This window comes from Eleginops maclovinus, chromosome 6 (assembly GCF_036324505.1).
Source record: "Eleginops maclovinus isolate JMC-PN-2008 ecotype Puerto Natales chromosome 6, JC_Emac_rtc_rv5, whole genome shotgun sequence".
In the NCBI taxonomy this organism is placed as follows: Eukaryota; Metazoa; Chordata; class Actinopteri; order Perciformes; family Eleginopidae; genus Eleginops; species Eleginops maclovinus.
The window spans coordinates 11,910,911-11,933,807 of NC_086354.1; the positions used below are offsets into that span (position 1 = coordinate 11,910,911).

Consider the following 22,897-nt stretch of genomic DNA (forward strand, 5'->3'; position numbering starts at 1 on the left):
TAATGTTTACACTTTGTGAGTCTACTTACACACCGGGGACAGATATTTATGTATAAAAGACAGCAAAAAGTTAATTTTGCATAATAGGGGACTTTAAAGATCTAATTTGGAGATATTCTGTTTGTGTGAAATAAACAGTATCACTAAAACTTTGGCAAATCATAATATTATAGTAGATTCTGGTACAATGAATTTAAAGAAAACAGGGTTTTTTTTAGGATCTTTCAGTACCGTAATGCACAAGACTTCAAAAGAATACGATTAAGATAACCCGTACCTCCTGTCTGACTGTTTTGTCCTGTCCTCTTCAGTCCCAGGCCAACCGGGGAAGTTTAAGGTCAGTAAGGTGGCCGACACACACATTGAGCTGACCTGGGAACCTGCCTACACAAAGGAGGGCATCGTCAACTATGAACTTCTCTACAAACCTGTCAAGTTTGGCAGCTTGGTAAGACCCCTTACTCTCTTCTTATAAACCTTTCTGCAGAGTGGATTTCTTAACTAGACAGATAGGATAAGAGGACGGATAAAAGAAGGAAGTTTAAAAGATTAACTCCAGCGTTCAGCGCCTCTGAGTCTGCTGGTGACACTCTCATCTCTTTGATAATTTATTTCTCACTCATCATCCAAACCTCTTATCCTGTCCTCTGCTCCTCTTTCTTCTCTCTCTTAGGAGAAGCTGACATTCGGGCCGAGGAGTTCGTACACAGTGGAGGGTCTGAAAGCCAACACAGAGTACTCCTTCTCCCTGGCCGCCATCTCAAACAAAGGCATCGGAGCTTTCACCAACGAACTGGTGCAGAGGACATTACAAGCCAGTATGTCTCAATTTGACTGTGTCCACCTGCTTTACCTGCAGTGATGCACAGATGCCACACATTTAAATTGTATTAGTCATGTGAACAAATCCAATGCAAATATTTTGTCCTCTACACAAACACACATAGGTTCAATTACATCAGATCCTGACCTGGTAAAATCTGGGAACCATCTTGACATCTCTCCATCTATCTTGTTTATCAACCCCACCTCTCATTCATCCATCTAGGTTTGACTGTGCCTTTCTTCCTCCCCTCAGCCTCTCACTTTCTTACACAGCCAAAACACCATGACGGATGGAGATGGAGCAACGATTAATGTTACACTCTTTCTTCTTTCACCTTCCTTTTACTTTTTCCACTCTATCAGTGTCTAATGTCTTTGAAAGGACGAAACTGCCTGACACTTATTGGCTAGCAGCCAGAAGTGAGCAGCATTACGGGTGATGGCTGGCTTTGCTGTGTTGTCAGGTAAGTGGCGGCCAGTCTGTATTTTATCCCCGCTGAACTGGGATTCTTTCCCTTGTGTCCTTTTCTGTATTTTTCTCTGCACACTGATCCTGATATGGGTTAAATAAGATCTACTTCTTTGCTCTGACATATCGAGGAATTTCATATCTACAAACAAGAAGATAATGCAGAGAAAAATGCAATAAACGATACAAGAGAGAGAATCCATTAAGTCGAGAAAAAAGGAAGTCCTTCAGTTCATGGTGGCGTATGTTCTCGCCTCAGAGGTAAGCTTTTGTCAAGTATTAACAATCACTTACAGACAAGGATTCATACTGGTTACAAACACTTTTAGCTGATCTCTTTTCACTCTTTACCCCCAAAAAGAATGAGACCTAGGTGGGTTGGGGGTTCAAGATAGGGAAGGTGCCAGATAAGCAGACTATTTCATGCAGCAGAATTCATTTCCCTGGGAGGTTATGTGTGCTTTGTTATCGCCAAGCTTTGGTGCACATCTAGATTGTCCCCCGAGGCTAACAGAACAGTGGCTGTACGGCTGAGTGGATAGATACTTGAACCTGTCAGCTATGACTATTACACTCCCACACATACACACATGCTATACATTCCCAGACACACACAAGCCAAGACTCTCGACCGTGCTCCGCGCTGTGTGGTTCTGAGTGCTCGTTCTATAAGTAACATTATATAGGGTGAGTGATACCCACAGATCTGTGGTGATAAAGGTGTGTGATTTTTGGCTTTCTTTCTGTACTTGTTTGTAACAGTAAATATCCCAGCCTGCTTCTGATTCAATTCTTGTCCTCAATTTATCATTCTTACCTGACTTTCAATATCCGTCTGAGTGCCTTTCTCTCCCAGGCTCCGGTTCTTTTTAGTTTTTCTTTTCTGAACCTGCCTCCTAAATCCTTTCAGCGCTGTGTGAGATCTGTTTTAGTTTGTTTTTTCTTTCCCTTTGTAAAGCCCAAAACCTTCGTCTCAAGTCTCAAACCACTCTATTACCCCGAGGACTCAGGGATTATGCCACCATGGGGGGGCTGATGTTGTGAAATGTGTGTATTTGTCTGTTCTCATGTTTACTGAGCTCTACATCCGCACTTCAGAAAGAAAGACTTATCCGTTTGGTTCAAAAATCTGAGTTGCTTTTTTTCCACTAGCTATGGCTAAAGGATTAAATATAATCATCGGGTATCGGATGTACATTTTCCTTGGTCATAATTAAGTTGTCCACTCAGGGTCGATACTGGTGTCTCTGGTTTATTTCATTAGTCTCTTAGTCTAACATTATGTTTTTACATTATGTGGTTGCTTCCCTTTTGTGCCTCTCTCTTGTTTCCCTTGCATAGCAGTTCACCTTAGTTTCTATTGTTTCCTTTGTTATCCTTATCTCCTATCTCTTGCTTTTTCAACCCCATCTCTTGGGTCTTTCCTAAACTCTTTACCCTCCTCGCCCCTTGTCCTTGTTGTCAGAGCCCTCAGCAGCACCCGAGGGTGTGTCCTGCGAGAGTGCCAGCTCCAGCTCGCTGAGAGTTAGTTGGAGGCCGCCTCCAATGGAGGGTCAGAATGGCGAGTTGGCAGGTTTTGAGCTGAGATACCAGAGGGTTTCTGGGGCAGGAGGCGGAGGTCAGGGCCAGGAGGTGAAGGGGCTTCCTATCCCCGCCATGCAGGGGGAGACAGTGTTAGAGGGGCTGGAGAAATGGAGCTGGTACAACATTACCATGGCAGCCTTCACTGCAGAGGGGACTGGACCCAAAAGCCCCGCTGTGATCTGCAGAACTGATGAGGACGGTAAGTGAGAGCCATAGATCAGACCTAAACAGTATTGATTGTGTAGTTGATTATTTACTGGCTTGACTGTTAGTTACTTAATTAATTCTGCATTTGTGTGTGTGCATGTGCTTAGTTCCGGGTGCAGCCCCTCGTCAGGTGGACGTCCAGCCACTCAACTCCTCAGCGATCAGAGCCACTTGGAGGTCTGTGTTGCCACGGTTACGGCAAGGCCAGATCCGTGGTTACCAAGTTCATTTCAGCCGTTCTGAGAGCGGTGAATCACGAAACCTTCCCCGCATTAAGGACCTCTTATTGGATGATTCCCAGGTGATTTATAACTGGATAAAATATTTTAATTTATTACATAATTTAACATTCTCCCTCGCACCTTTTTTTTCTGTCCTTTGACTCACTCCCTGTCTCATCTGTCTTGGCTGCGTTCGGGGTGTGTCTCATCTGTGGGATAAGATGGAGGAGGATGACTCGACTCAATATGTGAGTGCAGACAACCCATCCGCTCTTTATTATGAATGAATGCACTTTTACAGTGCAATGCATCCAATACATTGGGACAATTTGACCACTGGAGATTTGTTTAGCCTCTGATATGTAACTTTATTTTCAATGCATAACTGTAAAGAAAGTGAAGCAAGGAGTCTGTATATTGTCTATTATTAAAAGTAATGACATAGCAATATTTAATAGTGCTCTTATGTGTTTTCCCCCACAGGAGCTCATTTTAGGAAGTCTGAAAGCAGAGACTTTGTACTCCATCTCAGTGGCAGCGTACACCACCAAAGGGGATGGAGCACACAGCAAAGCCAAGCTGGTGCAGACCCTGGGGATTGGTAAGCATATGCCAAGTATACAGTTCAGTGCAATTGATTTAGTAACGTAAGATCTTCCATTAAGCAGTACCAGCAGGCAGTAAATAAACAGCTAAATCAATTCTAATTCTTCCACAACATTTTATATGGTCTAAGTTTTTTGCTTTTTTTGCAGTGCCCGGCCCCCCCTCCTTTTGGGTGCGTCCAGGATCTGGTCCGTCAGTGGTGGTGCGGTGGGCTCCTCCAGTGGAGTGCTCTGAGTCAAGTGCTGATAGCCGGGGGGCTCCGCTTGAAATCAGGGGTTACCGCCTACAGTTTGGCCTAAAGAATACTTCCTTAGACACCACAGTGAATTTCACAAATCGCGAGAGAAACTTCACTATCAGGAATCTCTCCCCAGGCTCCTCCTACATCTTTGTTCTCTCTGCAAAGAGCCGGGCAGGCTACGGAGATGTAGTGCAGCAGGAGATAACAGTTCCCATGTTCCCACCCTTGGGATACCCAAAAATAACTGACTTTGTTAATGCCACTTGCTGCTCCCTCAAGTTCTCCTGGTTGCCCCTTTCCCAGGAAGAGTGCAATGGTGACATCATAGAGTACACCTTATCTTACAAAGAAGCCACGGCCCCTGTACCCTCTTCCAAGCCTGGCCCGTCAGCAATACCAGCCCCAACTGATCCCCCATGGCTGATCCCGCTACCAGCGAGTGAATCCCGCTACACCATCCTGGGCCTCAATCACAGCACAGCCTACGTGGTGCAGCTAAGAGCCCACAACAAGGCAGGGCCAGGCCCCTTCAGCCCACCTCTGGTGAGCCGAACCCTGGCTTTTGAAACAGGTAGGGCTGGCCTCAGGCCGCAGGAACACCCTTCCTCTTCTAAGCACTGGTTCAGTTTCACATCTCAGCTCCCTTTACTGTGGATTTCACTGGTCTGGGCCGGTTCTTACAGGTTGGCCATTCACCTGTGAACTTTGGAGAGGCTGAGAACTGAAAAGTCCAGGGGAACACGACAACTCCCCTCAATCTCCTCCACTCACTCACTTATACCTTCATCACCTACCCTTCACTACCAGTGGAAGCAGACTGAATGTTAATGGATGTTTGCTTCAAGAGCACTGCTTATCACAAACCCTCAGGTAAAAGTCAATGCAGGACTTGATATACAGCATCGAATTTGGAAGGTAAGTGTTCAGTCTGAATTCAGGGGGAAACTGGTCTGGTGCTGTATCTGCAGGTAAGCTTCCTTTATCTGATAGACCTCCACTTCCACCTTTTCCAAAGCCTTTGCTGACATGCTGAATCTGAGTCTAACAAACACGACCTCACACTCTGAGAATGTGGCATGTCACATTACTCGGTCTGAATGTTATTTGTACTTTAACTCTTACCATCCACTCTCCTCATCACCTGCCCATTCTCCTTACCATCATATATACTTCTCCCAGTAACACATCTGACTGACACCTTTAACATTTTCACAGGTTTGCTGTAGGAAAGCAGGGGGGGTTGCTGGTTTTAAAATAAAAATGCTTCATCATGCGTGACTCTGTTTTTCTTTGTTCTTTTCCTTCATCAGATGTGCCGAGGAATTTTTCCGTCAATCTGGCCACTAAGACCAGTGTTCTGCTGACCTGGGAGTTTCCAGAGAGCAGCAACCCCTATCGCTTTACGGTATGTGTGGTGCCTTTTGTTAAGTCTGTCATTTCTCAAGATTATGTTTTTATAAATTATAAATACCGTAACAATTTTTGGTACTTTTGGCTAAAATAGCTCATGTTATTATAGGTTTTGATATTTGTATTATGCATGACCCTAACTTCAACAATTCCCCCAACTGTGGAAGTGTTTTTAACACCCGTTGTTTCACCTGTGGTGGGCTGGCTTTATGCAGAATGTACGAACAATGAAATCAACATTTATTATATTAAAATCTGACAAACATGCATTTAATAGCAGTCTTTATGCTTAGCCAATCACATACATGCGCAATACATGTTTTGTCATCCAACTCCAAAATGTTATAGTAACCATATTTCCCAACAATGTTTTAAACTTTTCTTTCAATTATGGTGTTAGGTGGGGGAGTGTGACAGTACAACATTGTAATACATCCTTTAAAACTTTAAAATAGAAATTGAAAATCTGTTAATTTCCAGGATAAATCTGATAAAAAACTGTACAGTGTATAAACAAACAGTACATTATACAGGCATATTTGCCTTTTACCCATTGTTTTAATCATCTCCCTTCCTCTAGGTGGAGTATAACAGACAGAAGATGGAGGTGGACGCTCGTCTGAGAAAGGCTGTCATCCCAAACCTTCAGCCTGACACGAGCTACGACTTTAAGATCACTGCTCCGGAGGGAAACATGGGTGGCCTTCGCCATCGCATCTCCGCCAAGACCTCCCCACCAATTACTATCCGCCGCCCTGAAATTGACCACACTCGTGACACTGAGACCACGGTCACCATAATCTTGCCGTCGCTGGAGAATCGCTCTCCTGTCAAGTAAGATGGAGTTATAGATGTTGGTATAAAAAGTTGCTTTGGCTGTAATAGACTTGCTGCACTCAGGTCAGATGATATTTAAAGGTGTGGGGCATGATGATAACACCACAAAACCTGTCTGACAAGACGTTGAAAATACAGTCTTTAGTGCAACAAGTTGTCAAGACATCTTTTTGTACCATTGCACCTGGTGTCATGTTGTCTTTTCCTCCTTTGCTCCCGCAGGAACGTGTATGTTGTTGTGGTTCCACTGAGGAGAGCTCGCGGCGTCATCAGACACCTCAAGAGTCCAGATGAAATGGACCTAGAGGAGGTGAGAACCACAGCAATGACAGCATCCTCTGATGTCTATTCCTGGGAGAGGGAAAATACCGATAAACAAACACACACACACACACAATAAGATTTGATGAGGATTCTGGCAGCGATTACCCTTTCTGATTCCATATCAGTGTTTAAACATTAGTCATTGGTATTGGAACGTCACATTTTTCTTGTTTGTGTCTTCCCCTCTCTCTGTTTCTCCTCTCGCCACCTCTCAGCTGTTAAAAGACATCAGTCAAAAGCAGAAAGATTCTCGGCAGCAGAAGCAGGTGGACCTGCGGCGGGCTTACATAACAGCCCGTTTCACACCTGCCACCCTGCCGGCTTTCTTCACCCTAGGGGACCAGCTGGACTACGGGGGCTTTGAGAACCGAGCTTTAGAGGCGGGGCAGGAGTATGTCTTCTTCATCCTGGCCGAACTCAACTCCACAACCGGGGTACGAAAGCCACCGTGTCACTTCTTCTTTGCTTCTGCGTTTATAACCACTCCCTCATTCCTCGCTGCCTCTGTTTTTCTGCTGCAGGCTGTCACTATACATTCTAATCAATACGGCCTCGCTGCTAAAACAATAAAATGCACGTCAGTCAAAAGTGTTGCAAGTAAAAGGCAATAACCTTCACGTACTTCCATCACATCTGCTAATAAAGAGTGAGTGTACCTACTGTGGCAGTAGAAGAGATATTGCCTTGTGCACTGCACTGGATCGTATATATGTGCATTTGAATTGGAACTATTGTAAATATATGACTTGAATTAGGACAGATTTTATTTTTTATTAGATGTGTTTTATTATTAAGACTTAGCCTAGGGGAGGCTCTTCAAAAGTCCTTTAGAACTAATAAAAATGCACTTTATTCAGTTTATTGTGGTTATATATACTGTCAGTAAGACCAAGAGGATTATTTTTTGTGTCGTCTAAAATGCAGAGACATCGAATATTATCTTAGATGCACATAAAACCAGTTGTGCAGCAGCCTGCTCGCAATGACAGGAATGTCCTCTCAATCTAATGCAATCTAGTGCAACGGTTCAGTAATCGTTACTAAGGTCCGGGGTTACATGGTGTTAAGACTTGGAGAAGAGCTATGCGGTTGACTCTTTTCAAGGCTATTGTGTGTTCAGTTTTTGTATTTGTTTTTTTTTTGTGCCATGGGTTCATTTTAGTTTTTCCAATGAAATGAAAAAAGAAACACTTTACCAGTGCCTTATTTTACTGATTATATGCCTGTGTGTTTGTTTACAGAAAATGTACGTGGCGAGTCCCTACACAGACCCTGTGATTGCCCCAGATTCAGACCCCCAGCCCCTCGATGCCGGCGACGGTCTGATCTGGGTGGTTGGACCCGTCCTGGCTGTGGTCTTCATCATCTGCATTGTCATTGCTATCCTCCTTTACAAAAAGTGAGTGGGAAAGCTTTGCTTATGACTCTCAACCCATACATTTTTTTATGGTTAGACCATTTCATCCCACACGTTTTACTTTGTTTTACTCTGTTTGTATCTCTAAGTATTTCTCCCAGAGCCCATATTAACCCTGAATATAATATATACTTTCAAGGATAAAAAGATTTATAAGTTAGATCAGGCTTTAACTTAACTGACAATGTGTTTTAGTACTGTAAGACCAATCGATTCTAAGTTTTGTCTTTTGGGGCTTTGCAATAATTAAAACATATTTAATATTTCAGCCTTTTTCTTTAAAGATTCCTTAGCTTTCTATCTTCCATGCTTGAGGCTCACATTCTTTAAGCAACTCCTGCTGATATCCGGGATTGTTTAATGTTTGACTGTCCTCCCACAAATACTCAACTTTGAGCCGGATATTTAGGAAATTTGTTTCAATTACGAAGTTTGTTCTCCCTATGAAACAGTCTGACCCTGCTTTAGTCCTTAGATATCTGCTCCATGCCATCAAACATTTTGAATACTAATGGAAAATATTGATTTTCCTCTCTAACAATCTGTCTGTTTCCTTCCTTTTCTCCCTCTAATTATTCTTTCCCTTGCTCCTGTTTCACTGGAAGCAGCAAACCTGACAGGTAAGATTAAACCAATGTCAAGCTCTTTGTTCATTTTAACCAACAGCAATAACATGATACCAGATGCTGTACAGGGCACAACGCTGTGAAACAGTATTTTTATTAATGCACTTTACTCAATCCAAGTAGCCATGCTAATGATGTGTCACAAGTCAGTCTGTTTTTTTTCTCCTTGGTTGTTTGTATCTACTAATTGCTCTTTTGACTAAATGTTGTTTGAGCAGCAAGCGTAAGGACTCTGAACCCGGGACCAAGAGCCTGTTGAGAGACGCAGAGAGGATGGCCCAACACCCGACAGACCCTGTGGAGATGAGACGCATCAACTTCCAGACTCCAGGTATAAAACACCGGAGGCACCTGAAACACACTTTCCATTTGCATACTAAAATGTACTTCCGATTGCTCATCAATTGACGATGAAATATTCATGCAACTATTTTTAACTTTGGTAAGATTATGCAGACAAGATAGTGAAGGTGCATCTCAACCCACCTGGCAGCTTCCAGTCCTTTCTAGAATCAAAATGGTCGTTGCACAGGTATTGCAGTCAGTGCTTAGTCACGGCTGAGTCACAACGGTGTGACAAAATCAGATCATCTCCTCACGCCCACAGTCCACATGCCAGGCTGCAGATAGCACATCAGAACACACAGATATCTGTCTTATCACTCTCGAATTGAATGGTCAAAATGCTATATCAAAAGGTGAGTTGCTGGTTAACTGTGGTAATTCATAAAGGAATTAATTCTGTTCTCTCTGGCTCACCAACTAAAACCCTGTTGTGAGGTAACTACAGGAATTTGGCCGCTGCCCACCTCCTACAGAGTGAGATCTAACAACACAGCTGGTTTGGTCCAGGCGTCAGGCTGGTGATGCTTTACTTTCTCTCCTTCCTTTAAATTAACAGAATCCAGAAACCAATGGCCTGGAGGGATCGAATGACAGTATTTTCCATATTTTCACGAGTGCAGGTCATGAAAAAAGTCCTTGTTGAAAAGGTGGCAAGATGTGTCATCGTGGAGAAAGGTTTTACTTGCCAAGCTTTCTCATTTAATCCATAGTTTAAGGTGGAGGTTTTTTTTACATTTGTTCGTGGGAAGCGGAGTAAAATCCACCGAACAAAGCACTCCAGCTCGTCTCTTCTATCATATGATTGTTTTACTCTCATGTGGCAGCAATGCTGAAGCTCCCACTTCTTCTCTCCTGAGATTTGAGCTTGTGAGATGCGCAACAAAGATGAAATTTGTTTCCAACCCAACCAGCTGATGCTATCCGAGGTCGTTTTGGTCGTGACAGGAGCGTGTTGTCGTGATAACCTGTGGGTGCTGCAGTGCCAGGCTAGCAGAACAAATAACCATTGATACGGCATGAGCCTGTTTTTAATAGCTGTAGCAGCCGAATGTCTTAAATGCTTTTCATAGTGTATCGACATGGTTTTCTATTCAAGAAACATTTAGAAAGCATTCAGACTAAGATAGATTGTTTATTGTGTTCAAAGCAGTGTTTCTCTTTGATTTGTTGTTGTAACTATTTTCCTTTTGAATGGACAATGGATCCAAAAAGCTCCTCTTTTCGTGCTCCAGCTGTGAACAGAAACGGATGCACAAGGCATAGGTTGCTCCTTTTGAGTGTGTATGTGGGTGTACGTTTGTGCAACCCTCCTAATTAGTGTTCTGTCTGTGTTTGTTTTCTCTGAATCGTTGCTCCTCTGATCACAGAGAAAGCAATTTATCAAAGAAAAACAATTTACAAACAAACAAGACTCGCCTGACTTTGTCCTCGCACATGGATCAAAATTGATTTTCTGCCTCAGCGTGTTCCTTAATGATATGTGAGGTTCTCTGATTGTATTATTTTTTGCACTTCTTTGCATATGAGTGATGTTGACCTGGAGTAATTTAGGGTAACTCAGCTTGTGACTGTTGTTGTCACGCAGGAATGATGAGCCACCCTCCCATCCCCATCAGTGATCTAGCCGAGCACATTGAGGTGCTGAAAGCCAACGACAACCTACGCCTCTCCCAGGAGTACGAGGTAAAAAAAAGTCATTATTCCATATGAATGAATATATAACATCCTTATTGTTTAGCGATGTTAAGCCTGTTAAGCCTTCGCTTCATAAAGCAATCTTATTTAACATTTCCATCTATGCGTGCAGATTATATGTTCATGATTTATTCAGCACTGCAATTTGTTGCTGTAACTTGTTTTCATCACACAGCGCTCTTTCCATTATCCTCAAGTGCACTACTCAATATGCCACTCTCTTAATGTGTATTTGCTGCCGCTTTTCCTTAGTCCATCGATCCTAGTCAGCAGTTCACCTGGGAGCATTCAAACCTGGAGGTCAACAAGCCCAAAAACCGCTATGCTAACGTCATAGCGTACGACCACACCAGAGTCATCCTGGCTCCCATAGAAGGTGAGGATTAGCTGAAAAAGAGCAGCATGAAGATGTTTAGATATAGACATGTGAGAGTGGGAGTACGGATGTGTTTAAAGGGTTGAAAGCAAAGAAAGGTGGGAGAAGGAGAGGGAGAGCTGCATGATGGATGAAATGTGAAATTGCAAACAGTGCTCAGGACTGGCTCTGTGCAGTGGCATGAGACTGACAAACAGTGCAAGTGCATTCAAGTGCAGCCAGCACTCCTCCAGAACAAGAAGGGGGTGAATGAATTTGATCTTCAGCTCATGAATTTACACAGACAGAGTGTCGTTTGTTTGTTGTTGTCCGCTAGTCACCTAGCAGCCGTCTGTTGGAAGGCGCGGCTGCCAGATACAAACAAGTTTGTTAGGCTGTTTGATGTCATACACGCAGGTTAATTTATGATGTTGCTTATGCAGATGCAGTTTAGCATCAGAGCCTCACAAGTGTCTCGTCTGCACAGGTATTCTGGGGAGCGACTACATCAACGCCAACTACATTGATGGCTACAGGAAGCAGAATGCCTACATTGCTACACAGGGGCCACTGGCGGAGACGTTCGGTGACTTTTGGAGGATGGTGTGGGAGCAGCGGGCCGCCTCAGTGGTCATGATGACGCGCCTCGAGGAGAAGTCACGGGTAGGAAATCCAACATCCACACACTGACCCCCAATATACATCTTAGACTACCTGCAATTTATAGGGTTATAGGGTTTGCTTCACAATGTAATTAAACTTATGGAAACAGATTTTTGTAATTCAGTCCGAAAACTGTAATAGTTATAATTATGATGCTTTCCCTTATCCGTGTAGATTAAGTGTGACCAGTACTGGCCGAGTCGCGGCACAGAGACTTACGGGATGATCCAGGTCACCCTGCTGGACACAATGGAGCTGGCCACATTCTGTGTGCGCACCCTTTCCCTGCACAAGGTAAATGATTGCCCTCTTTTCTTGCTCCCTCTCCATCTGAATCCACCCCTTGACTCACCGCTCTGCCCTTTCCTCCAGTAATTACTGAATGTGAAAACTGCTTTGATGTCTTGAATTGACCGTTAGGAACCTGGAGTAATTATGAATTTCCACTGTCACTGGCCGAGTCACGCATGTGAACACACGGAGGAGGACAGATTAGTCTGGGCTTCATGGAGTGTTCAAACCAGGCCAGCCTCCCAGTGTCAGGCGCCGAGATTTGATCACTGTTGGAAGCAGAGCACTTTCTTATAGCAGAGGACTAATCTAGGACCGGCAGACTAGCGTGTCTCTGTGGCCTACTTACAAATACAGAAACTGGGCCAACTTTCGCTTCCAAGTGTTGCACAGCTTCTCCAAATTTTTTGCAATGTGTTGTGAAACGTCCAGTTAGGAGATCTGTCATAGAGTGGAGAATAATGCACACAAAATATTTACTTATCCTAGTATTATTCCTGTCTTTGGTGTAGATTGTGTATAATGTAAGAATCATTTGGTTCTTTTAACGGTATAATCTAAAACTAATGGATACATTGTGCATGGGAAAGATTATTTATGCATTAATTAAAAAGCTTCTTGGATATTCTGTATAAAGAAAGATAATTGTTTATTTTATTTTAGTATATTAGTTTATTTGACAGGGACCGTGTTCATATTGACAATGCAATATTTCTTCTTAGCAAGAAAGGCTTATTTTAATTTCGTCCATGGGCAGGCAATAGTTAAAAGCACAGAAGTTAGAAATAAAAGCATAACAGATTCAATCAAAAACAGTGCTGGCTTTTATGATTGGCAATAACTATGACATCATCTATGGAGACATATCTGAGAAACTGAGCTCAAACAATTGGAAATGGTTTCATTTCCCTTTAATTACTGAATATGTTCTATATTTGAACATTCAATAATTCATAAAGTGAAACATCTTACTCATGTACAGACAAATGTTTCTTCAGTGCCCGTAAAGCCACATTTTGTGCTTGTCTGTTATATCAGAGTGGCAGCAGTGAGCGGCGAGAGGTGCGTCAGTTCCAGTTTACATCCTGGCCGGATCACGGTGTGCCGGAGTATCCCACCCCCTTCCTCAACTTCCTCCGCAGGGTCAAAGCCTGCAACCCTCCAGACGCCGGACCTATCATCGCTCACTGCAGGTACAGCAAACACCTAAGTTTATCTTTAAGGGATTCATTTTGAGAATTTTGTATAGTTTTCACAGAAAATTTGATGAGAATAAAGATACCACTATTAGCTCTGATATCTTCTCAGTCAAGTTAAAGCTAAAAAGCTCAATATGTTGAAGTATTCCTTTACATAAAAATAATAAACAGAATAAGCTTCCCTCAACACTTATTCCTCTTCCTCTATCAGTGCCGGCGTTGGTCGCACTGGCTGTTTTATTGTCATCGATGCCATGCTGGAGCGCATTCGACACGAGCGCACTGTGGACATCTACGGTCACGTGACCCTGATGCGCTCACAGAGGAACTACATGGTGCAGACGGAGGATCAATACAGCTTCATTCACGAGGCCCTGCTGGAGGCTGTGGCCTGTGGGAACACTGAGGTGGCCGCCAGGAGTCTCTACTCTTACATGCAGAAGCTGTCCAAGGTGGAGCCCGGAGAGCATATCACCGGCATGGAGCTGGAGTTCAAGGTAATAATAATGCAGGGAGTATTTGCTGTCTGGCGTACAACATTACATTCTGAGAGTTTGTCTGAAAAGAAGAAAAGAGAAGTGTTTTTGAACTACCGTACTTCAATTGAAATCATGTCTACTTAAAATGGTTAGTTACTTAAGTCTGTGTGTGGTGAGTAGTTAAACTTGTGGTTGATTTTCCTTTCTGAAATTGTTTTAATTTAATATTAATTCAAACCTAGGTGATGTAAACCTGCCTAGAAGCTGACATGAACACATATTACATGTTTAAATCAGAAAGATTATACCAATATACTTTTTCCTACTTTGCTATCTTTTCTAAAAAAAACAGTAGTCATTTCCATAAACAGAATAAATCCTTGATAATCCTGCATTCTTCCATGCCAAATCACATTAGATTCCCTGGATAATATATATAAAAAATAAATAGAAACAGCTTCACACCTTTTCTCTCTCCGTGCAGCGGCTGGCTAACACCAAAGCCCACACATCCCGGTTCGTCACAGCCAACCTGCCTTGCAACAAATTCAAGAACCGACTGGTCAACATCATGCCCTATGAAACCACCCGCGTCTGCCTCCAGCCAATCAGAGGCCTGGAGGGCTCTGACTACATCAACTCGAGCTACATAGACGGATACAGGTAGGTTTTTGTCCAGAGAACATTAATGTGACCTGATCCGCTCGTCCTCTTATGATGGCTGCATGAGTGAATGGACTGGATGGGTTTCCACCGCAATGTTCCCACCTGTCACGTCCTGTCACATCGGTCATTATTGTAAACATGTAACCGCTATTTGTCTCGCTGCACGGCACTTGCCTCAGTCACAGTGCTTCTGATGATTCAGGCATTCAGAGCAATTGTATGTTTTGACTGTTCCTTTTCTTGCCTGGAGTCTGACCCTCTTTTCAATCTGATGATTGACAGTGTGTGTGTGTGTGTGTGTGTGTGTGTGTGTGTGTGTGTGTGTGTGTGTGTGTGTGTGTGTGTGTGTGTGTGTGTGTGTGTGTGTGTGTGTGTGTGTGTGTGTGTGTGTGTGTTGTATTCATTCAGAAAATGTGTTTATTATAGGCTCCCAATTAGCTGTCTATGCCCTAAAGTGCAGCTAGTCTTCCTGTGGTGCAGATTTGAAAACATACATTTAAAATTCCAGGCAAAAATAAGACATAAGGCTAAAAAAAATCCCCATAAACTAAGCATTTCATCCTGCAAATATATTGTTTCAATATGTTTCCTTATTTCTTTCATTAACATTGATTTCTGTGTTAAATTAGTTAATAAGAGTGGTAAAGATATCCATCGCTTTATATACAACTTTGTGTTAAAGGAAATGTGTTTTTGCCTTGGGGAGTAAAAAACAGCCTGCATGCTGCCTGTCTGATGGCCTATGTCTGATCGTAATGTGTGTTTTAATTGATTGTATTGACATGATTAATTCTTGGATTGTTGCACATGCCATGTAGATAAAAGAAATGCTGCCATTATCCTGTATTTAACGTTTAGACAGTTAAGATGGATGTTCATGCTATATAGAGCCAGGCTTGCTGCTTTGTTCTGTTCTCGTTTGAGATGGTTAAATCTTTTTTGTGACGTGTGTGTAGGCAGCAGCGAGGCTACATTGCCACCCAGGGTCCACTGGCTGAGACTACAGAGGATTTCTGGAGGATGCTTTGGGAACACAACTCCACCATTGTGGTCATGCTCACCAAACTGAGAGAAATGGGACGGGTAGGGGTAATTACATGCACAGAGACAAAGAGCTAGAAATTACATGAAATGTCAGCCCAGTTCATAATTTCATTAATCATTTTATTTGTTCTGCTCCCTCAGGAGAAGTGTCACCAGTACTGGCCCGCAGAGCGTTCAGCCCGGTATCAGTACTTCGTGGTGGACCCCATGGCTGAGTACAACATGCCTCAGTACATCCTCCGGGAGTTCAAAGTTACGGATGCCAGGGTGAGTTCATGTTCTTCTGTATTTTGTATCCAAACAGCAAGCGTAACATTACACACCTTGACTTTTCTGCCCTTTTCCCAATCCATCAGTGCTGTTGGAAGGCAGCGATGCAAAGCATGTCCTATCGACCTGTAGTGTGTGTTGGTTAGTGTGTGTTTTGTATGGGAATGGTTAGGTCTATTGGTAAGTAGCCCCTTAGATTACTCATTCAACCGTGCTGTCTCCACATCACCTTGACAGCATAGTGTGTGAGAGCGTATGCGTGACTATGTGTGCACACTCTCTCATGCACATATCAGCCAATCATAGATAACTCCAGTTAGACCTGTCCTGCACTGACGCCACATCGACAGATGCTCTATTGATCTCCATTAAAGGGGAGTCAGAAAGGCTGAGCCGAAGAGAAAAGATGTAATTGCCTGCTGAGTGGCTGACAATGGCAGACGTACAGACGTTACAGCTTGGAGTTAACCACCACCACTGATCCAGGGTCAGATAACAGTAATCATTAGAAGGGAAGAAAAGGATATTGCATGAGTCTCACTCCTCAGTCAATAAAAGTAGAATCTCTTTAAATAGTCTTTTTGTGGAAAAAAACAGCAACGCACAAACAATAACTACATGTTTAAAGTAAGAACATCTTGAAACTTAAATTACATCAGATACAATCCCTTATCCACTCTGCTTTCAGTGTAATCGTTCGTCACTCCTCATTTCCTCACTCCTTTAGGACGGCCAATCACGGACAGTGCGTCAGTTCCAGTTCACCGACTGGCCAGAGCAAGGCGTGCCCAAATCTGGTGAGGGCTTCATCGATTTTATTGGCCAAGTGCACAAAACCAAGGAGCAGTTTGGCCAGGATGGACCAATCAGCGTTCACTGCAGGTAAGCAGTGGGGTGCATGATATATGACTAATGATGAAACCATTCAATGTTAATTAATAGTAATAGTAATAGTACATGTAATTGCATAATAACGGCAGTAGGTGTAGCACATTAAACTCTGAGACTTTGTTAACTATAGTCAATGTTTCCCTTTATGGCTGCAGTGCTGGGGTGGGGCGGACAGGTGTGTTCATCACTCTGAGTATTGTCCTGGAAAGGATGCGTTACGAAGGGGCAGTGGACATCTTCCAGACTGTCAAAATGCTGCGCACACAGAGACCAGCCATGGTGCAAACTGAGGTAAACACTGAATACGATGTGGGGCTCAGTGATTCATAAAACAAGTAAAGCACTCTATAGCACACCATAAGTAATGCTTAAAGCAATTTTTTTATCAATCTGGTTATATTTTTATTGTTGAAATATTTATATAGTATTTATCAAACCTCAACCTGTCTTACACACTGATTTTCCTTATTTTAATGATGATGCTATTAAGTTTAACATACCTTTCTGTCAAGCATGTATTATGAATTATGAGGCAAAATATAAGATATTTGCACCTAAATAAACTTCATCATCGCTGATAAAAACATTCATTATACCACCTTAAAAAAAATGTATATATGCATTTGGCCATATGTATGAGGGTATTTTATTTCCAACTGCATGCTAATATTTCAAAATACAATATGTGCTTATTTTCATCTTTCCACAATTTTGGTTCAATAGGAAAAATAATTTGTTGCTGTTTGTATCTGCAAATACACACTTTACACTTTCTGTGAAAACCCTACATCATGTAAGATATTTGTTTTAAAACAGATCCGTGACAATGCATTTTTCACATAATCGAATGGGTTTTTAGTGATTTGTTTATTTCAAATCATATGACAACTTTCTCAAAAGGGACACTTAATCCTTCAGTTCATCTGAAAAATTTAAATCACCAGACTGAGAGATTAGGATGTATAAGACACTCTGCAATCCCAACCTATAGTTAAGCCAGGATTTGAGTTAAGCCTCTGTTGCATACCATTGTCATGATTCTAGCTTAGAAATGAGACTGGAGAGGTGTTGTGAGCCTGTGTCTGTTCCTGTTCAGAGCAATGATTTCTCACTCTGTCTCTTCCTCTGTTTCTCACCCAGGATGAGTATCAGTTCTGCTACCAGGCTGCTCTGGAGTACCTGGGTAGCTTCGACCACTATGCAACGTAAGTAAAGAGACAACCACACATCCATCTGTCTGCTTCGAGGTCCACCAACAAACCGACGAGTGAAACAAGAGAAAGAAGGCCTGAAATAACGTGAACATTGAACCTTTTCCTGAGAGCAAGACTTAAAGTTGAATTATACACCAACAAGGACAACAAAAGATAACAACAAAAACAGCAACAAGAATTATGTGTCTAACAGCACCCACACTGCTGGTGGGTGTGGAGACTATCCATGTGTAATCCATATACTTACCTCAGTGTTCCAGTGTGAAGGACGTATAATACATGTGTGTTGTGGTCAGCTATCTCCAATATGAACCAGTGAAATACAAACAGCTTCTGAACAGGAATTATGATACTATATGTGTATAAAAAAAGAAAAAAAGGAAAAAAACACAAAGAACCTGGATATTTGCTGCACCCTATATGGGCTTTTTATCCTCAACTTTGTATCTATTGGTTTAGTGTACTAAGGGGTTACAATGTGCAAAGGTGAACATTTCTATGTGTCTGTGAGTCTATTTCAAAGGTGTCTACTGCTGCCACAGGTAGCTCTGATTATAGTTTAGAGCAGAGGACTCAACACCCCGAGGACTGTTGGAGAAGCATGTGGATGCTCATTTACCCAACGCACAGTGCCAAGAGAAACCAAGCAGCGTGAACGTGAACCGTGGCCTACAAGGAGAGATGACCGCCTCTTTTATCCAGCATAACATAAAGTCAGACCAGAGACCGCTCTAACAAACACTGGCCAAGGATCAGTTCATGCTTGTCTCCAATGGTGTCCTCGCTGAGCAACAGCCCGGCCACAGAACAGTGATTAGAGCCCGTCATATCCTGAGATCTGTAGTCCAGTGCATTCTTCGTCAAACAAAGCTTGCTTGCTATTTGCTGTAGTCCTTGTTCATCCTTCAGCTCATCTCCTCTTGAAGTCAGCCCCATTGTGTCAGCTCAGCTGTGGCTCATTGAGAGGGATGCTAATGAAAGCTTCAATCCTGCTAAAACAGTTCTCATCCCATTTCTGCTGTCATGATTCTTGTGTGTTTTTACTGTACGTCTCTGCCTTACGCTGACTCATGTTTTGTGTTCAAACATGCTGCTTAATGTTCATGCGTTGTGTGCTTAACATGTATCGTCATACAGTATCTGAACTTGAGGATGAAAGTTTTTTCCCAATCATCTTCGTCCTCTAAAGCTTACCTACTTGAATTGCACGACTTTGCAGTAACATCAATCTTGTGTTTTTACTATATAAGGCTACTGGCAGTGAAAGATAATGACAGAAATCCAAAAAAAACATTCAGCGCTTTTTTGCTCACTTTCAACAGTCCTTTCCCCGCACCTACCTTCATATAAACTTCATTCAAATGATCTCTGTTTCTAAATCACATTGTACAGAACATCCCAACTTAACCAAATGATGTTTCCCCCCCGTCTGCTCCAGTAGAAATGCACAAGTCTGTGATATCGATATATATCTTTTCTTGATTTGACTTATAATCATAATTGGTCCCATGCGGTGATTTAAGAGCACAGCGATGTCCGGTAAATCAAACATTTCGGTTTCACAGATTTTGTACATAAAGTCTTTCATTGGAGTCCTATATCAGTACAGTTACATACGTCTGAGCACAAGATATAACGTGGGATTGGATGTGATGTAGTTCTTATTGTCGCAAAAAAAGCCTTATTGTTATTGTTCACTTTGTCATATTTATTTCATATGATTTTTTAAGATATTTATTATTCTATTTTGTTACTTTTTACGTTCGTTTTTAATCTATTTATTTGGGATATCTACCAACTATAACCAATAAGATGTTGTATACCTGTTTCTTTGGCGAGCCAATGTTAAAGTATGATATTGTCACTGTTTGTTTTTTTATTTTTAATGGTCAGTTTTGGTGCTTTTTTATTTGCTTTATTATGATAAAGTATGCCCTCTGTGTAGGGTGCTATTTGATACTGATTACTGATGTCCGACTAGTTAGCTAGAGATGTGCATTAGAGGAGACCTAGTTTAAGTTTACAGTGATGCCCTTTTGAAGCCCTCCCACTCTCCACCTCCATAGCAACAGCAGCGGTGTGATTGATCACCGCAACAGAGGTATGGTCCCTCCGTGATACGTTTGAGGGCATCAGAGAAATTATAAAGAGAGCAGATTTCTTGACTTAAATCTCGGACAAGCCGTTGGTATTACATTACCTGGAAAGCACATGGTAGCAGGTGTATTTTTGACAGAGAATGGGCCAGCTACACGCACCCGCTAAAGTTATTGTTTCTATCTGAAATTATTCTGATATGAAATTAATGTGTGGTCCAGAAGTCTTGACAGTGTGTGACATATATGAAATATGTTATTCCTTCGATTTCTAATGATTATTGTGTCAAGAGAAATATAAAGGCACTCACATGAAACATAATATGCCGTGTGTTGAGGGCCAGCTCTGTTGAACTCACCCCCTCACTTATGTACCTGTTCTTTCCTTTCAAACCATGGATGTAGATATTGTATCTTGACTTTGTATTAAAAGCAGGATGATTGGATATAGCGTACAATGAGCTGTTTGATTTTTGTGTTACTTTCCTTCATTCATTGCCCACTAGATGGGACCAAAGTTACTCCAAACTGAAATGCACGGCTGTCACTGAACACAGCTTTAACTAAATGCATTGCACACAATTACACTTTGAATGTTTTGAATTTAAATATGTTTGCCTTTCTTTCTAGAAACCAGAGTATAAAGAAAGTGTTGTGCTGGTTTGGAGCCAGTAAAACAGATTGCATTCATTTCTGATGTAACTCCATTTGTAGCATAGTTATACAGGAACATGGCAAGATAATGAAGCGTACATGTCATATTGGATGGTAGGGATAGGACATATTTCCATGTTGGGGTCGCAGAGCATTCTCCATCGCTGCCCCCCACCCTCTGGAACTCACTCCCACAACACATCAGAGACTGCACTGACCTCCCCTCCTTCAAAACACTGACCAAAACTCACCTTTTTAGACTAGCTTTTAACGTGTGATTGATGACATGTCAATGTGATAAAATACTTTTTATCTTATTTTTTCTTACCTCTGTAAAGCTTCATTGATGACTTGATAAAGCACTTGATAATTCAAATGTATTAATTTTATTATTATTATTAAAGAATACTGAGATTGTTAGGATTTAAATAACTATTGTGATTACAATGTGAAAACGAGCTACCACTTAATTTGTTTCAAAATGATCCAATATGTGCCGTCCTCTGAGCTGGACAACTTACATTGGTCTTTATCTGCAGCCAGATGAAAGACAAGAGTGCAGGAGCCGTCTACAAAGTACAGCGCTGAAAAGGCATACTACAGAAGATTCAATAACTTCCCTGTTCTCCTACCGATTATAATACAACACTTCTTGTAAAGAGATACTTTTTTTGTAAGGAAGATTAGCACAAGGTCTTTAAACAGCTGCAAGCATTAACTCTTTTGTTTAGGTCTTCTAGTTTTAGATTTTAGTTTTGACACTTGACCTACATACTATGTCCTTTGTTAAATTGTACAACCCTTATGAGCACAGACTGTACAGGAACAAAGAACGAGGAAATATTTGTGGTATTTTCCATTTAATGCTGCTCCATGATATATTTATTATATGAACTCTTTGTGTGTGTGTTGTTCGACAGAGGGCAGGTGATGGCATTGTGTTTCTGTGTCAGGGGTCTGGAAGAATTGAACAATTGTGCGGTATTTAAAAAAAGGACTTTTATCATTTCATGATCACTACCCTTTATTTGTAACAGTAACAATCTCATACAACAAGTCTTCTACTGAAGAGAAATGTTGATCTCTGTTTGCAGTGAGGCCCAGAACACACCCTTCTGTGTAGAGATTAAATCTGTAATTTACTAAAAATGAAACTCACACTGGATATATCTGATCTCTGTAAAGCTCTGCAATTTTTTTACTGTTCAGTCTGTGCAAAGTTCACAAACATCTGACTATGATCTGTCTTTTGATATGAAAACTTGCTGAGTGTGATTGACCAACCCTTTTACCTCGAACTTCCTGAAAATCTTAGAAACCCAACTGCACAGTTGTATTCTAAGTAAATAGAGGAAAAGGAAAAGAAAGAGGAAAATGTCAATTACAAGATAATTCGGTTATAGAATCTTTTTTTATATCTAGTGACAGGCTTCGTAACTTAGTGCTCATAAGGAAACCTTATTTTTCCTAAACCTCATATGATGACGATACACACCACACACAAAATGGTTATTGTGACCCTGAACTGCGGTTGCTCCAAGCAAACTAAGCACAGAAGCCTTTCTGAAATTCTGACACACTATGTGCAATATGTGGGTCTAAACGCCAAGGCGTGCTCCAAAAGTAACGTCGAAATTGGTGTTGAAGACGTCTTTTCAGAAACATTGTGTCTTTGGTGCGAAGGATACTAATTTAAAAGGTAGGAAATATGAAAGACAAAATATACCCTTTACAAAAAAAGACTATGTGTTCTCACTGTTTGTGTAATTTCAGTAATCAGTAATCAAATGAATGCCCGGGGGATAAATAGCACTGTCTTATATGGAAACCTGGTTGCTTGTCTCTCTGCCATGATATATACAGTTAGGTCCATATATATATGGACACTGACACAAGTTTTGTTTTTTTACCTGAAAAATATTCCAATTGTTGATATATAATGGACATTGACATAAAGTGCAGACTCTCAGCTTTCATTTGAGGGTATCCACATTCAAATTGGATGAAAGGTTTAGGTGTTTCAGCCCCTTAACATGTGCCACCCTCTTTTAAAAGGGATCAAAAGTAATTGGACAATTGACTCAAAGGCTATTTCATGGGCAGGTGTGGGTAATTCCTTCCTTATGTCATTATCAATTAATCAGATAAAAGGCCTGGAGTTGATTTGAGATTTAGTGCTTGTATTTGGAAGATTTTACTGTGAAGACAACATGCGGTCAAAGGAGCTCTCCATGCAGGTGAAACAAGCCATCCTTAAGCTGCGAAAAC

General features: G+C 41.7%; 1 protein-coding gene across 1 annotated transcript in view; it reads left to right on the forward strand.

The window, feature by feature from the left end:
• LOC134865869 (receptor-type tyrosine-protein phosphatase S-like) overlaps positions 1–20,421 on the forward strand; it is a 67,260-nt gene extending 46,839 nt beyond the window's left edge. The window contains exons 11-36 of the mRNA XM_063885664.1: positions 312–448; positions 674–818; positions 2,760–3,077; positions 3,193–3,386; positions 3,528–3,554; positions 3,790–3,907; positions 4,062–4,724; positions 5,464–5,558; positions 6,144–6,397; positions 6,623–6,710; positions 6,940–7,158; positions 7,966–8,123; positions 8,747–8,761; positions 8,986–9,098; positions 10,698–10,795; positions 11,060–11,183; positions 11,650–11,825; positions 12,000–12,119; positions 13,155–13,309; positions 13,527–13,812; positions 14,279–14,457; positions 15,417–15,543; positions 15,646–15,771; positions 16,502–16,656; positions 16,821–16,956; positions 17,806–20,421. Coding sequence (XP_063741734.1) covers positions 312–448; positions 674–818; positions 2,760–3,077; positions 3,193–3,386; positions 3,528–3,554; positions 3,790–3,907; positions 4,062–4,724; positions 5,464–5,558; positions 6,144–6,397; positions 6,623–6,710; positions 6,940–7,158; positions 7,966–8,123; positions 8,747–8,761; positions 8,986–9,098; positions 10,698–10,795; positions 11,060–11,183; positions 11,650–11,825; positions 12,000–12,119; positions 13,155–13,309; positions 13,527–13,812; positions 14,279–14,457; positions 15,417–15,543; positions 15,646–15,771; positions 16,502–16,656; positions 16,821–16,956; positions 17,806–17,874 — 4,295 coding nt within the window. The 3' untranslated portion in view covers positions 17,875–20,421. The remainder of the gene's footprint in view (positions 1–311; positions 449–673; positions 819–2,759; positions 3,078–3,192; positions 3,387–3,527; positions 3,555–3,789; positions 3,908–4,061; positions 4,725–5,463; positions 5,559–6,143; positions 6,398–6,622; positions 6,711–6,939; positions 7,159–7,965; positions 8,124–8,746; positions 8,762–8,985; positions 9,099–10,697; positions 10,796–11,059; positions 11,184–11,649; positions 11,826–11,999; positions 12,120–13,154; positions 13,310–13,526; positions 13,813–14,278; positions 14,458–15,416; positions 15,544–15,645; positions 15,772–16,501; positions 16,657–16,820; positions 16,957–17,805) is intronic.
• The last annotated feature ends 2,476 nt before the right edge of the window (positions 20,422–22,897 follow it).